Below are 15,008 nucleotides of genomic sequence, written 5' to 3' on the forward strand. Positions count from 1 at the left end.
CACTAAAGGTATGTACGTTATTCACATAGCCACGAATAAACCCAGCTTACATTTAAAATTTAATTTATAGTATTACCTGTTGTTTCGTCTGATATCTATCAGTACAGTAAACGTAGGGCCTCAGGGGCTCGTACCGTAGATTTTCTAGTTCCATTTCCTCTCGTAAATAGGAAACTTGCCTTTCGATCCGAGCTATCTGTTGCTGTAAGACATTTATGGCTTTTCTCTTAACTGTGTGAAAATAAATGAAATAAAACATTTATGAATCAATAATAAGCCCTTTCCATTGACAATTGACTTACAGACTAAATCAGCTTTTCTTATTCTTAGGACCAGGGTGCGAATTGGCGGGGGGGATGCCAGGGATTTCCCCCCCTGACAAAAATCTTTCCCACCCTGGGGAAGAAAAATTTTATCCCTGGCAGGGATAACTTTTTCTCCCTCTGGAGTATTTTTAAATGGACATAAAGATAAGATAGAAAAAGGGAACAATTCTTACTTTGCGTAGCTAACCTAAATATTACTTGAGTGAAAATTTATGAAAGATCTCACATCTCAACTGTTTTGTATTTGTTAGTATATATATATATATATATATATATATATATATATATATATATATATATATATATATATATATATATATATATATATATATACTAACTGGGTGTGCATATGGGTGAAATTCATCCCCCCCTGGGAAAATTTTTCAATTCGCACACTGCTTAGGACTACTGTCCAATGAACCTTAGTAACCAGAGACAGCCTGTCAACGAGTCGAACGATTTCAAAATTGAAGTTTGATTTTTCTCTTGCTACTCTATATTGTCATCATGGACAACAAGAAGCAGTAGGGATTCTGGCCAGTGAAAGCAACGGTTATATTATCAAAAGTATGAGCGCACTCTAGTGTTACTGCTTTCAAGTGTTAGGTCCACTATACACTATAGGATATATCCTAGGAAATCTCTTACGATTTGTCCTAGAGCCAAAATCTCAACGTGTATGACATCAGAGCGCATGCCATTTCCTATGTTCTGAACGATATTGTATGAGATATTGTCCGGTATTGTATGAGATATCTCTTGTTTAGAGCACTCTCTGTTTCGAAAAGAAAATTTAAGCGACATCAGATGAAAGAAAGTGAAACAAACAACTGATGCGGTATGTTCTGCTAATTTATCTTTTGAGCGTGCAGGTTTACTTTTGGTGCACCACTCGAAATAATTGTTGAAAAATTATAATCTGTCACTCATTTCCTTATTATTATTTCCTAAATGATTTGACTGTGCAACATGAAAATATGTCACATGGCATAGATAAAATTCAGAGAGACCATCCAAATCAATTATTAAAAAACTACAATTCGTTTACGATTTGCCTATAAATACGGCGTCCGGATGTATAGTATAAAAACTATATTCATATTCATATTCATATTTATTTGCCTGTTCATAGCTTACAATATAAGGACAATTTCCAATTAAGCATTACAGTTGTCAGATATGGTTTACATTCTCTATATGTTATCAGTAAGATAGGTTTCCACAGAGTAATAGCTTTTTCCTAACAATAATTCTAACAGAGTATTTCTGAATATCAATTTTTCGTTGATGTCCTTATACTTTGTTGGTAATTTGTTATATAATTTTATAGAATTCATATATACAGTTTTGCTAAAATTTGCATAGTTCTGCTGGATAATATACATATTACAATTCTGCCTAGTATTGTATGAGTGAATCGTGTTAGCTAATGCAAATAGATCCTTGTGTTCGATTACATACATAATTGTGCGATATATATATAAACTAGGTAATGTCAATAATTTATATTTTTAAAAAACATTTTTACATGAGGATCGTTCAGGCATACTAAACATTATTCTAATATTTTTTTCTGTATTCGGAATGTACTAGCACTTATTCTCGAATTCCCCCAAAATATAACACCATAGTTAATTATTGAAAAGCTTTGCCATAGTACAAGGACATGACAGCTTCCTTGCACAAACTACCTTGCAACCTACGGAATGTAAAGCAGATTGAATTAAGTTTAATATTAATGTATTCAACATGAGTATTCCATGTTAAATCTTCATTAACATATACTCCTAGAAATTTAATAGATGTTGTTTGACAAAATTCTACAGTGTCTTTAGTTATTAGTACAAGTTCATTTCTTTGGTCCGGGAATCGAAATTTGACAATGTTAGTTTTTCCTAAATTCATAGTTAATTTATTTATGTTTAACCAATTAATAATTTTTGTTAGCGTCTTTGTAGTGAGCCTTTCTGCTTCATTTACTGAGTCTCCACTGACAAGAACATTTATGTCATTAGCATACAAAGTTGACTTCACACAGCCTAGACTGTTTACCAAATCATTAATATATACAACAAACAAAAGACGACCCAATATTGATCCTTGTAGTACTCCTTTTGTTACTTTCACCTGTGCTAGGTGACCACTGAAAAACACGAATGCTATCTAACCGAGTCAGAGCAGGATGATGCGGCACCCCGAAGGAAGGAAGCAGGTGCGTCAGTGAAGGTACTGAAAACGAGTAGGTTTTTTTAGCAATGACACGAGTTTGAATAGCATTTGTCATGGTATCATGCTAGTAGCGCTCCACTTGTAAACATAACGTACAGCTTCTGTAAACTGTGCAGAAATACACCGGTGGTGGAAATAGTACCAACTGTAATATTTTATATGCACTCAGGTAAATGTTTCACAGAAAGAAGCCAGGAGAACGTAAAAAAATACAAAATTTACAGGAGAAATGGAAGTACTTAGACCTCACACAACTTAACCAAATCTAACCTAATGAAACTAAACTAACCTTATATTGACAGAAAAAAGCGAAATTATATCAGTTTTTGAAAATTATGCTGAACCTCTATACTAATACAATCTAACATAACAAGACCTAATCGTAACTAACCTAAACTAAACTAATGTGAACAGAAACTATCGAAATTTCAACATTTCTTAGGAAAAATAGCTGGGCCCTTCTGTTGAACATTGTCCCTCACTTATTTTATCCGTCGTAAAACACTTATAATGATTTTACACTTGTAAACGTAAAATATAGGTGTATTACTTTGTATTTAATTCTATGGTTGCAGAAATTTGTTCTTTATAAATGTGTCTGTTCATGCAAAGTATTGAATTTTACCTATAAATCTTCTAAAATATGTTGCACCAAAAGCACACCAACACCCTTCTGATTTTTATGCTTTTTTAAGAAGTATCCAATTTAATAATATAGCGCCTGGTATTACTATTAGTAAGATATGCAGTGTGGTTAGCTTAGGAATTCATCAATTTTGCACTTTTATTAAATAGAACTATTTCATAATATTGACAAACGTCATTCAGTCAGACAGGAAAACTCCTCACGTGTATGGCAAAAAACGGTAGTATTTCCTACGAGATATGTCATAACATTTTTCCGAAAATAAATCCTACGATATTTCCTAGCTATATTAATCTTATTAAACACTACTTAAATTAAATATAGCACATATTGTAAAACATTAAATATATACAGGGTGATTACGCAAAACTGCTATATTAATCTTATTAAACACTACTTAAATTAAATATAGCACATATTGTAAAACACTAAGTATATACAGGGTGATTACGAAGTTTCGATTCATTTCACTGAAAAACAGATTTTAGAATTAAACCAATACTGATAATGTAAAACCTAACCAGGGATTCCGCCAGACCCCCCTAAACTTCTGCCTTGATCCGAGCCTGAATAGATAATTTTTCACAATTATTTCATGTTTTGTGCCAAGAAGCCCGTATCCAAGGGGGTCTAGGGGGGCCGGTCTCCCCTAAATTTTTGCTACCCCCTAAAATTTTCACGGTAGGTTTGCAAATGAACTATAATATGTTTGGATCGGGCCATCTCTAACTTCTTCCGCCCCCCCCCCCTACATGTTCGGGCTGGCTACCGGCCTGTTTGTGATTACTTGAAATGGTTGAGAAGTCCTATACGAGTGGCATTGGTTCAATTGGGCCATGAGTGAATCAAAATAAATGAATTTGCGTTTCAAAGAACATTAAAGAACTTGGAACAGTGATTTTCAATCTTTGTAAGACTGCGCCGCGGTTCACAAGTATGCTTGTAAATATATTTATAATACTTTTTTTCATTAGGATCACAAACTCGCATAAGGCATGTTTAGGTTATAAAGTGGTGTTACAATGTGTGAAAATGTGAAAAAGCCTAATGACGGTTCAGAGGAGAGTTTGTCAAAATATGCATACGGTAGTCATCAAGACTTTTAATACATTCATGAATATATGAGTCGCATTGGTAAAAAATTACAAAACTACAAAGTACAAAATTACATTGGCTATAAATTTAAACGAATTTAGTTACCTACAATGTTGCAATAAAAGGTACATTCATTTCCAAACTTATTGTCGTATGTCTATAAATATGTTGATATAGGAATATAATTTGATAACGAATTCGCACGGTATTTCTTATAATGTTAGTATGTGTATAATTGCAAAGACATGTATGTGGCAAATTTCCTGTCAAAAGAGCAGTAAATAAGAACAATAAAACAAAAATAAAGCTTCCTTGTTCATTTAGCAACATTTTATTTTATCATTCTAATTTTCGTATTTACAATTCTTTTCTTATGAAATTTACCACAAACATACATTTCCCGATTGTACACATAGTATCAGTATTAAAAGTACCCTGCAAAATCATTATCAAATTATATTCTTACCAGAAGACAGTTATAGATATGCGACACTCATTTTGGAGATGAGTGTACAATATCTGCAGTTAGCAATAAATGTTCTAGTGTATCATGTTGTTGTTTTAGCACTTCAGTTATCAGATCGAGTTCATCTAACCTAACCTAACCACTGACGGATCTCAGTCGCGAAAAAGTTTCCGTTTTAGGCAGAGCAAACAGAAATTTAAGAACGAAAAGAGAAATGATAAATTTAGAACATCTGACTTTTATTTGTCCATGCATATATTAATCAAGAAAACTATGATGGATTTTAGTTCAACATTAGTCTAAGTGAATTAATTCGTTAATACTATAACTTACCTTGATTGTAATGGGTATTCACACAAAATAAAAATAAATAAATAAAAAGGATTTTAGGAATGATCCAAAAAATGAATCAAAAGATTGCGATCTTGGCCAAGAATTTTAGGAATGATAAAAAAAACGCATCAAAAGATTGCGACCTTGGCCACTAATTAGTTTTTGGATCAGGTGCCACAAAATTTTTGAACGGCTTTTAAATCCAGTTTTCGTATTTTTTTTACGTAATAAGTACATCATATTAAGTTAAGTGATAGTTTTGATTTGGCTACACTATACGTAGTTCTCCAGACATGGGGCGTACAAGAAAATTTTTGACTGAATGAAATATATTGGATTTTTTGGATCAAGGGCCACAATATTTTTGAACTGCCCCAAATCGGTTTTTTTTTTTTTTTTTTTTTTTTTTTTTTTTTTTTTTTTCGGAGTAAGTACATCATAATAAGTTAAGTGATAGTTTGGATTTGGTTACACTATATGCAGTTCTCCAGATATAAGGCCTACAAAAAATTTTTTGGCTGAAGTATATTGCATTTTTTGATACAAAAAACGAAATGAAGGTCAATTCAACATTTTCTACTTTGTTGAAATTAGGATTGTAGTGGAAAGGTGTCATTTTTTGTGTTATTGCAGAATTTTAGGATAATACGAGAAAGGTAAAAATAATAGCATAAGTTTTCTAAAAGTCAAGCACCCACACCCCCCTTAAATTTTTGAACACCCCTGATTTTGAAATCCTGGCGGAAACCCTGATCCTAACTCATAGTAAAACATTCTTTAGTAGGTGATCGAATACATACTATCCGGAAGGACACAATAGCTGTGGTTTGTGAGTGTTTGAAGAGAGAGATGTACTCCATAGGAGATTCAAAACTTTGAACACATTCCATAAAGCTGCTCCCACCAGTTAATATCAGACTACTGATGGAGAAATTCAAGAACCATAAGTAGTTTGCAGGATGTAAAAACGACCTGCTCGGGAGAGTAATATTCCCGGAAATGTTCTTTTCGCGAGCTACCCTAGCCTGCTGTTTTACGCGCTAACCTAGTCAGTTGGTCACAAAATTTATATCATGGGGGTCAAGGTGGAACAAAACGAGCCCTGCGGGGCTTCTAACCCGTTCCTACTCCTACTTCTTCTACCAATGTTTCTTTCAGACATAATGTTCCGGGATGGATATTCAGTATTCCGGGGGGAACTGCTGGTATTATTCTATTTATTATTATATTTTAAATGTACTATTTTGGTCTTTTCCGGGGGGCATTCTCAGAGCTTCGAGAGGTCAGTGCCCCCCCCCCAAAACGTGTATGGAAGAAACACTGCCTCCTACTACTACAAGTAGAAAAATACTACTACTACTACTTATCTCCACAAAAGTAAGTAAATATCTCTTTTGAGTATGGTTGACATCTAATTTTAATGAAAAAAGTATTATGAAATTTTAAAAAACTTTCCTTGGGCCCGGTTTGAACCCACGCCAAAAGCGATTTTCGTTACTAGGCCGTAGCGGTGCACGCTCGGCCACGAGAACCAATAGTAGTCTCTGTTATATGTATACTACGTGAAGAAAATGATAACGCCAACTAATCAGAACGTGTATTAAATTCCTACTTCCCGAAGTATTACACTCCGGAGCTAGTCCTGACGTAAAACGTTTCATTAGGTCCAGGGTGTCAGCTGACACTGTGCAACGGAAAGAAGATGCAATTATTAAAAGTTCCAAAGAATCACCTAGGAGGCTAAGTTGGGGGATTTTGTTATGTGTTAATGTGAGTTAGGATTTAAATTGTCAACAGTTTTGATGGATTCTTAGTAATTATGTTACATTATCATTATTGCTTTGATTCTAATATATGTTTTTCACTGAAATGGGTCGAAACTTTATAATCACCCTACATATTAATAATTAGGCCTACGTGTGCTCCACTTCATTTGCAAAATTGAAAGCAAAAGCATTACCACGTCCTCCAGATATGCTTCCAGTAAAACAGTATAACAATGCACGGTAGTTAACATTTTATAGGATTAGAAACACACTCGGAACATTTCAAAAAACTCTTCGCTGGCTGAATTCGGATATAACTCGAATCAGTATTTATTAAAAAATGGCATTCATTGCTTTAAAGATTACTGTTTTGTTCTCTACTATTTCAAACTCTGAATCGATAGGGCTATCACTCAACAGCTTGTTTCTCTTGTCTTCCGGTGTTGTTCTATTGTAACAATAAATGATACTCAGGGATGTATGCAGGAAATGGGTTCCTGGAAATACGAACCACATCCCCGAAATCCTAACTTTTCTATAAATTCAGTCTAATTTACGGGGTAATTTTACAAATTTGAATAGAATTTATCCTCATATTAAATTTGGACAACCCGCACGAATTAAATTCCTGCGTACGTGCCTGCCATTATCCATGGACGACTGCAGGATTCTTTCCAAGGGGGACAAACGACCAACACACAAGCACAGTCGCGAATACACACACACACTTTGTATAACAATGCACATGTTTTGCGTAAATATTGTTTTATATGATGCATTATGTGCATGCATGCATCATATAAAACAATATTTACGCACATATCCTTATCAGCTACAGTCCTATAGTATTTAATGTAAATATATTAAGTACTATAGTATGTGAGTTCAGTGTTTCTTTCAGAAAAAATATTCCGTAGGGACACATTTAGTATTCGGAGGGGTGCATATTATTTTCACACGGTACTATTATCATATTATAGACGTATTAGTTTGGTCTCCTCCGGGAGGGCACTCTCAGAGCTACGGGGGGGGGGGGACAGTGCCTTCCAAAAACATGTCTGGTAGAAACATTGTGTGAGTTAGTGTCTTGACATATACGGTACTTCTAAGAACCGAGCACCCATCGAGAGTCCAAAAGGGAGGTACCTGCTCCCCTTCCATCTATCCGTCCGTTGCAGATGGTCATCCAGCGACAGAACTAGGCAATTTGCCGTCCGGTGCAAGAACTCACCTTAGCGCCAAGCGCCACTCCTGACCAACTAAAGCAAAACGCTTCCCAACTACACCTGATATTGGCATCACACAGTAATTCTCCTATTCTATTTTTTCTTTAAGTGGTAAAGTTTGATTTCCAAATTGCATTACATAATTTATAGTACAAGATAAAACACCAAACTAATTAGTATCAGATTGCCAAATAATGTGAAAGTAGCATGCTTGACATATTCTTATAGTCTTATCATAATAACTGCAAATCACAGTGTTTTTGGAATTTAGTCGGGATGTGCGTATGTGTAGAATGAATCAACAGTCTGCTGATTTAGAATAGAATCAGGGACGTACGCAGGGGGTGGGTTCTGGGGGTCCGAACCCTCCCCCGAAATTTGGACTTTTATGTAAATTTAGTCTAATTTTAAGGACAATTTTAGGAATTTTAATATAACATACCCTCATATTGAGTTTGGATCCCCTTCCGAAATAAATTCCTGCGTACGCTACTGAATAGAATATTTAATTATGACAAATAGTCAAGCTGTTGTCTCGAGTATTATACTCGGACATTTTGCAATCTCTTAAATAGATGTAAGTTAAATAAAAACAAAAAGCTGGAAATAAAATTTAACTTTCCGGGCTCTTTTGGCTCCAAAAGTTTTTACAATGTCCTCAAAAGATAGCTTTGAAACTAACTTATGCTCTACGGATGTGATCTTAAGTTTGGTAAGTCGTTGTTGTCCTGTTAAGTTTCTGAGGTACCGGTACTTTTTTGTGATCTTTAGTTCCCTAAAACCTTAGGATTTTAATTTTGGGTAGGTCCGCTCCCTCGCTTATGGATACATATACACATTTAATTGATTTATGACAAAAGAAAATTACTTTTACAGTAGTGGTTGATGCTATTTGTTAAATTATCTACCATTAATATAAATAGAGGAAAGTATATTTACTCTTTATTGTATCCCTTACCGTTTATATATTTTTCAAAATTTTGGGGTAGGTCTTGCCTACCTGGCCTACCCGCTAAAGCCGCCACTGGCTAAAAGTCCTTTCCTTGTCTTATAATGAAAATAAATATTTGCCCAATTTTTCGCCCCCTCAATCCGGTGCCCGGGACACAAGCTTTGTCCCTCCCAACCTTAGTTACGTCACTGCGGTCATCCGTACATATTGTGAAAAACACGAAAAATGAAAATAGTGACTTACGTTCTTTTAATAAATACTGATTCAATTCTGTGCACCACAATCACGCTCATATTTATTTGTTTTTGTCAATAATTTATTCTCCCTTTTCCTTCCACTCGTATATTTATCCACAATACATAAAACAAAAGTTGAGTGAAGCGCTGCAAAGTGGAGAAATTCGTAACTATTATGCAAGTAAATTGTTTGATTAATGGTTGTCAAGAGAGTGCAACCACTTGGGCCATATGCATAGTAGACCACACGTAGGGGTCCCCTAGACTAACCGTACCTGTGGGATACCTCAACCTTCCCCTTGACTATGCAATGCATAAAGCTTCCAAAGTGATCCCTTAGGTACGGTTAACACTGAGGGCTGATTGGTCTAGCCACATCTCGAGCGAGGCTAAAATCTTGTCAAAAAAAAAAAAAAAAAAAAAAAATTGAAGGTAACACTCCAAAGCTCAATTCTACTATGATAAAGCATTAACATCGTAAGCAGCAACTGCATAGATACAATGTATGCTATATCAAAAAAAATTGAAATAAATTCTCTGAACTTTGTTCTTGCAAAGGTGGAAAAATAACGGTGTAGATTAGGAATACAGTTCTTTTTTAATTTTCCGGTAAAGACAGTTAACTCGAAAGAAAAAAAAAAAGCAGGATATGTAGCTAGAAAACGTGTGAGGCTGTAGCTTTACAATATAGATCCCACTAGAAATAAATTACATATACACTGTACCTTTTTTTTTTTTTTTTTTTTTTTTGACAAAATCAGCCCATAGTATTTTTGAGAATGTATTTTCTAAATAATTTTCCAGTAAAGGTTAACCTTAGGAGGGCATAAAGTTTATGTCTATAAATGCAGTATGTAAATAGCGTAAAACTTATTATCTATTTATTCCTAGAGTGTTATCAACCAATCGCGTACAATTGCATAAGACACATATACATACTTAACTAGTACAAATAATGAAAGCCTCAAAACAACGCACCAAACTTTGCAAGCTGCTCGTTACAAGCATTTTGTTGTTGTTGTTTTTTTTTTTTTTGGCATCTATTACTGTTTATGACAAGGTGAATCTGGAGGGCTATAGTCGAGGTGAATTTAGGACATAATTGCAGGAGGACAAAATAGCAGGGGACATAATGGCAGGAAATAAAGGCAGGAGACAAAATGGCAGCATACGGAATGGCAGGAAGTTAATTTGGCAAAAATTATAACTCCTGGGGCTCGTATTTTTAGGTTTCACCTATTGTGTTTGTTAGTAGGTAACGGTTCTCGATTTAGTCGTTTCTGCCTCGAATGTTCAAAGCATATAAATACAGCTAAATTGAACCAAGAGCGTAAAAGAGGATAAATATCATTATCCAAACTTAACTTGAAACTTAACAAATCTTAGCTTTTTTCTTGACTTTATTTCTTTGTAACCATCTTCCAATTGATAACTTGGTCTTATACCAATTCTAACTACAAGAAAATATAGATTGAAAGCAAACAAGGTAAGTACAAAACTGAAAGAATGGTTACTATTTGTTCTTCAATACTAATACATATCATAGTACAGACCTATAAAATTCCTTTACAGTTACAGAAATGACAGTTTTTTTTCTAATTTCCTATAACATATCCTTTAAATTATAAAAACAGCTTGTAGTAGTAAGAATGACTAATTAGTACATCTTTCTTAATTCTCAATAATAACGGATATCGTAGAACAGACTATAAGGAACACTCTGCAGTTGTCAGAATGACTAATTACTTACATCATCATTAATTTTATATAACAAGATTTTGTATCCCAAGAAAACGTCCGTTTGAATAATATGGGAATAGGTTCTTTTCCTATTTCAGTAGTTGCTCAAGATTGTGTATCCCAAGAAAACGTCCGTTTAAATAACATGGGAATCTCTTCATCCCCCTTTAGACCCCTAAAAAATTAAAAATATTCACTTTTGGCAATTTTCCTGTGGGTTTGTCCCGGAAAGCTACAATCATGCCAAATTTAATAATTGTAGCCCTACAGGAAGTGCTCAAAAAATTGGGGGTGTAGAAGACGTTCCATATAAATAACATGGGAAAGGAATAACATAGTTCCATAAATCTCCCATCCTTCCTTAATCATTTGCCACAAACCGCATGAAAATTGGACTTCAGTTAGAAATTCTAGACCCAAATGAAATCCGTGAGTTTTTTTAAAAAAATCACCCTGTATAAAAATCCAGGCGAAAATATTTGGACATCTCAGTATATCAGTCAAGCTAATTCCTACAGTGGCTCAGAATCAGGCTAGTTGTGGTGCCCCTTGTCTGACGCCAAGTATTGTTGCTAGTAGGTAGGTAATATGCACTAGCCAAAGGCTTGAAAGAAACAACTAGTAACAATAAAAAAATCACCTATGTGGAGCAGAAGTTACTTTCAATTTATTTAAAAAAAATTACAATATTAGTGTATAATAAGAAAAAAATCCAAATATGAGAAATATCAATCGCTAGAGATGTGATGATAACAAAACGACATATGTGAGCCAAGCCCCAATGCTGCGTTCAGAAAAAAACTCTCCATTGACTTCTACAATTAGCCAACTGGATCCAGTTTCTACTTTGTATTCCTATTTCTGCGAGATCCATCTTAATATTGTTCTCCCATCTGCGCCTACGTCTTCAAAACTAAAAGAATTCCTACCTTCTTCCATTCTGGCTACATGACCCGCCTCCTAGATGGATAACCCTAACGATGTTTGGTAAACGGTATATATTATGTAATTCCTCGTTATGAAGTTTCCTCCATTCCCTATTCATGTTCCTCTTGGGTCCGAATACTCGTCTCAGGATCTTGTTCTCAAATACTTACAATCTACGTTCTTCCCTAAGAGTAAGCGACCATGTTTCGCAACCATACAGGACAACAGACATGATTATCATTTTATATATTTTAAGGTTCAAATTCCTCGACAGAATTCGCGACAATAAAAGATTTTGAACTAAATAATAACATGAATTTCCCTGTTTTTAGTCGACATTTATTTTCTTCGTAGATACGTCTTTGGTCTAGTAATCCTAGATATTTGAAAGTATCCACTTTGTCGAAAGTGTTTGATATTTTAACGCATCCATAATTTGGCGTATTACTATCCTGATGAACTTCCATGTATTTAGTTTTCTCTGCATTTATTTCTAAACCCATGTCCCTGCAAGCGTTTAATAAGGTATCTGCATTTCTTTCTATTGTTCTTCTATCATCCCTATTATATTTACAAATCAGCATATGCCATAACCTGGTGAATACCATTCAGCTCTAGGCCCTGGTTGCTCTCTTTGATTTTCCTTATAGCGTACTCCAGAGCAAAATTGAATAATAATGGCGACAACGCATCAGTGGTAGACGCTCACCTCTGGTGCGTGGGGTACCTGGATTGATCCCCAGTCAAGTAACTTTCTGGTGGACAACATAAGTCCATGAGTTTCCTCAGGAACTTCCGCTTCCTCCCATAGGCCTATTCTCCTTCCACCAAGTCTTCCATTATCATTCACTTGCCTTAATCATCAGTATCCCTTAGCCTCCTCCCATAGGCCTATTCTCCTTCCACCAAGTCTTCCATTATCATTCACTTGCCTTAATCATCAGTATCCCTTAGCCTCCTCCCATAGGCCTATTCTCCTTCCACCAAGTCTTCCATTATCATTCACTTGCCTTAATCATCAGTATCCCTTAGCCTCCTCCCATAGGCCTATTCTCCTTCCACCAAGTCTTCCATTATCACTCACTTGCCTTAATCATCAGTATCCCTTAGCCTAACGAGCATAATCATGGAACGTTAAACTGAATTTTTTTACGTGTTTTTTGCCAATACTAACTGTATGAATTTAGTATACAGAACTAATATACAGAAGAACAACTAAAACCACTTACATATGATGTTTCTCAGGGCGCCTTATGTAAAGGGCGCACTGTATCTTTCACGGGTTCTTTACCAATAACAAGTGTAGGAATTTATAATTTAAAAAAAAAAGTCTTTATTTATGATGTGATGCTTTGGAGGGCGCATGTCTCGGTAGGCCATCCCATGCCTGATGTGAGCATGAATCTTCATGCGTAGTTTTTGAGAAAAGCAACGAAGTGAAATTTTGTGTAACTAAAAGTACGTCATTAATGACCAACAACAGAAGACTTAATAACATGGTCATCTATTTAACTAAATTTTATTCTAAAAGGTATCTCCCTGGTCTTTCATTATGATACTTGCAAGAAGACATGCACATTATGATTAATGAGATACTTAAGAAATTCTGGTAGACAGTGTAAAGCATCACGCACTTAAAGTTTCAATTTCATCTAGTAGATGTAAATCGCTGGAGGGTGTTTGCTTTCATGTAATTACACGATGTGTAACTTGTACTACTTTTCTTTCAAGAGTAAAAAACTGTGATATAACTAGGTAAATAGCCAGTCCAAAATGTAGGGGGACCGACCGTTAGAAGTTAGGGGGCCCGATCCAACCATATTATTGATCATTATATATAATATCATGATATTATAATTCATTAGCAAGCCTACCGTGAAAATTTTAGGGGGGAAGGCAGTAAAAATTAGAGGACTGGTCTCCCGTGGATAAGGGTCTACACTATTAATGTTGAAGTTACAGCTAAAGATGTTAACGGATTTCCGTAATAATTGTTTCAGCTGGTTACCGAAAAAAAAAAATGAAAAATTCGATTTCGTTCATGAGCTATCGTGTGAAATAACGGATGTACTAACATTACAATTTCTCAAGGCGCTCTTTCGTAATCCTAATAATCTAAATTTATCAATAACTCCTAATTTGTAATTTGAAATAAGTTTGAAGTTATGTTTTCAGAGTCATATGTGTTTCTTGTAAATATACAATATCTGGTTTAATATGCATAGAATTAAATAAATGAAGTATTCGTTACCTATTATCACCTGGAGCACTTGCGAACGAGTATGTGGTACATTGAGATTAGGATTAAAGTGCTGATATCCTATGAATTGGTTTTCGATATTCGGATTATCTATCAGTAAGTTTTCTTCTTCTTGATGCTGAAAAAGAACCAGTAGAATGCATCAAGTAAAAAATATGTCAAAAATATTTTATAAACCATACTGAGAGGTAGCATTTAAGGAAAAGCAACTTACTATCTATTTCTGCTTACTTCAAACTACCATAAACAAATCCACGTGCAACTAAAACATGATTGGTTGCTGAGTTACTGACGTAACTCTTACGAGAAATAGTTCATGACTGGAAATATTATTTTACTCCAGAACAACCATTTAAAAGATAGATATGGTAATGAGAGCCATTAAGATATACTAATGGGCTGTGTAACAATATTGTAATCATGCATGCTTATACTTTAAATACATGAATTAATTTGGTTGTGTTGATTTTTTTATGCATTACATAGGAAAATGCAAATAATACACAATAATATATTTCTTTGGTTTTGCTTGTAAGGTATCAAGTTATAGGACTGATGCCATTTGGTGTTAGCCTAGTGGAAACAAAGTTTGGTGACATTTTTAGCAGAAATCATGTGGTATGGAAGATTGTGAATCAATAATTTTTTGAAGTTTTGCAGGAAGAAGAAAAAAGGATTTGTGAGGAATTTTTAGCCGACTTAAAAAAAGGAAGACATTCCCAATTCAACCTGTTTATCATCAATCTATCTATCTATCTATCTATCTATCTATATATATATATATATATATATATATTCCTCCCATC

The 15,008-nt window shown here is 34.7% G+C and overlaps 1 protein-coding gene across 1 annotated transcript in view; it reads right to left on the minus strand.

The window, feature by feature from the left end:
* The window catches only part of LOC145665153 (uncharacterized), a 60,571-nt gene extending 52,411 nt beyond the window's left edge, over positions 1-8,160 (minus strand). The window contains exons 1-3 of the mRNA XM_081732433.1: positions 8,093-8,160; positions 2,018-2,025; positions 77-231 (exon numbers count right to left, since the gene is read on the minus strand). Coding sequence (XP_081588559.1) covers positions 77-231; positions 2,018-2,025; positions 8,093-8,160 — 231 coding nt within the window. The remainder of the gene's footprint in view (positions 1-76; positions 232-2,017; positions 2,026-8,092) is intronic.
* Positions 8,161-15,008: the final 6,848 nt, after the last annotated feature.

The sequence above is a fragment of the Thermobia domestica genome, chromosome 11 (genome assembly GCF_964235325.1).
Source record: "Thermobia domestica chromosome 11, izTheDome1.hap1.1, whole genome shotgun sequence".
In the NCBI taxonomy this organism is placed as follows: domain Eukaryota; kingdom Metazoa; phylum Arthropoda; class Insecta; order Zygentoma; family Lepismatidae; genus Thermobia; species Thermobia domestica.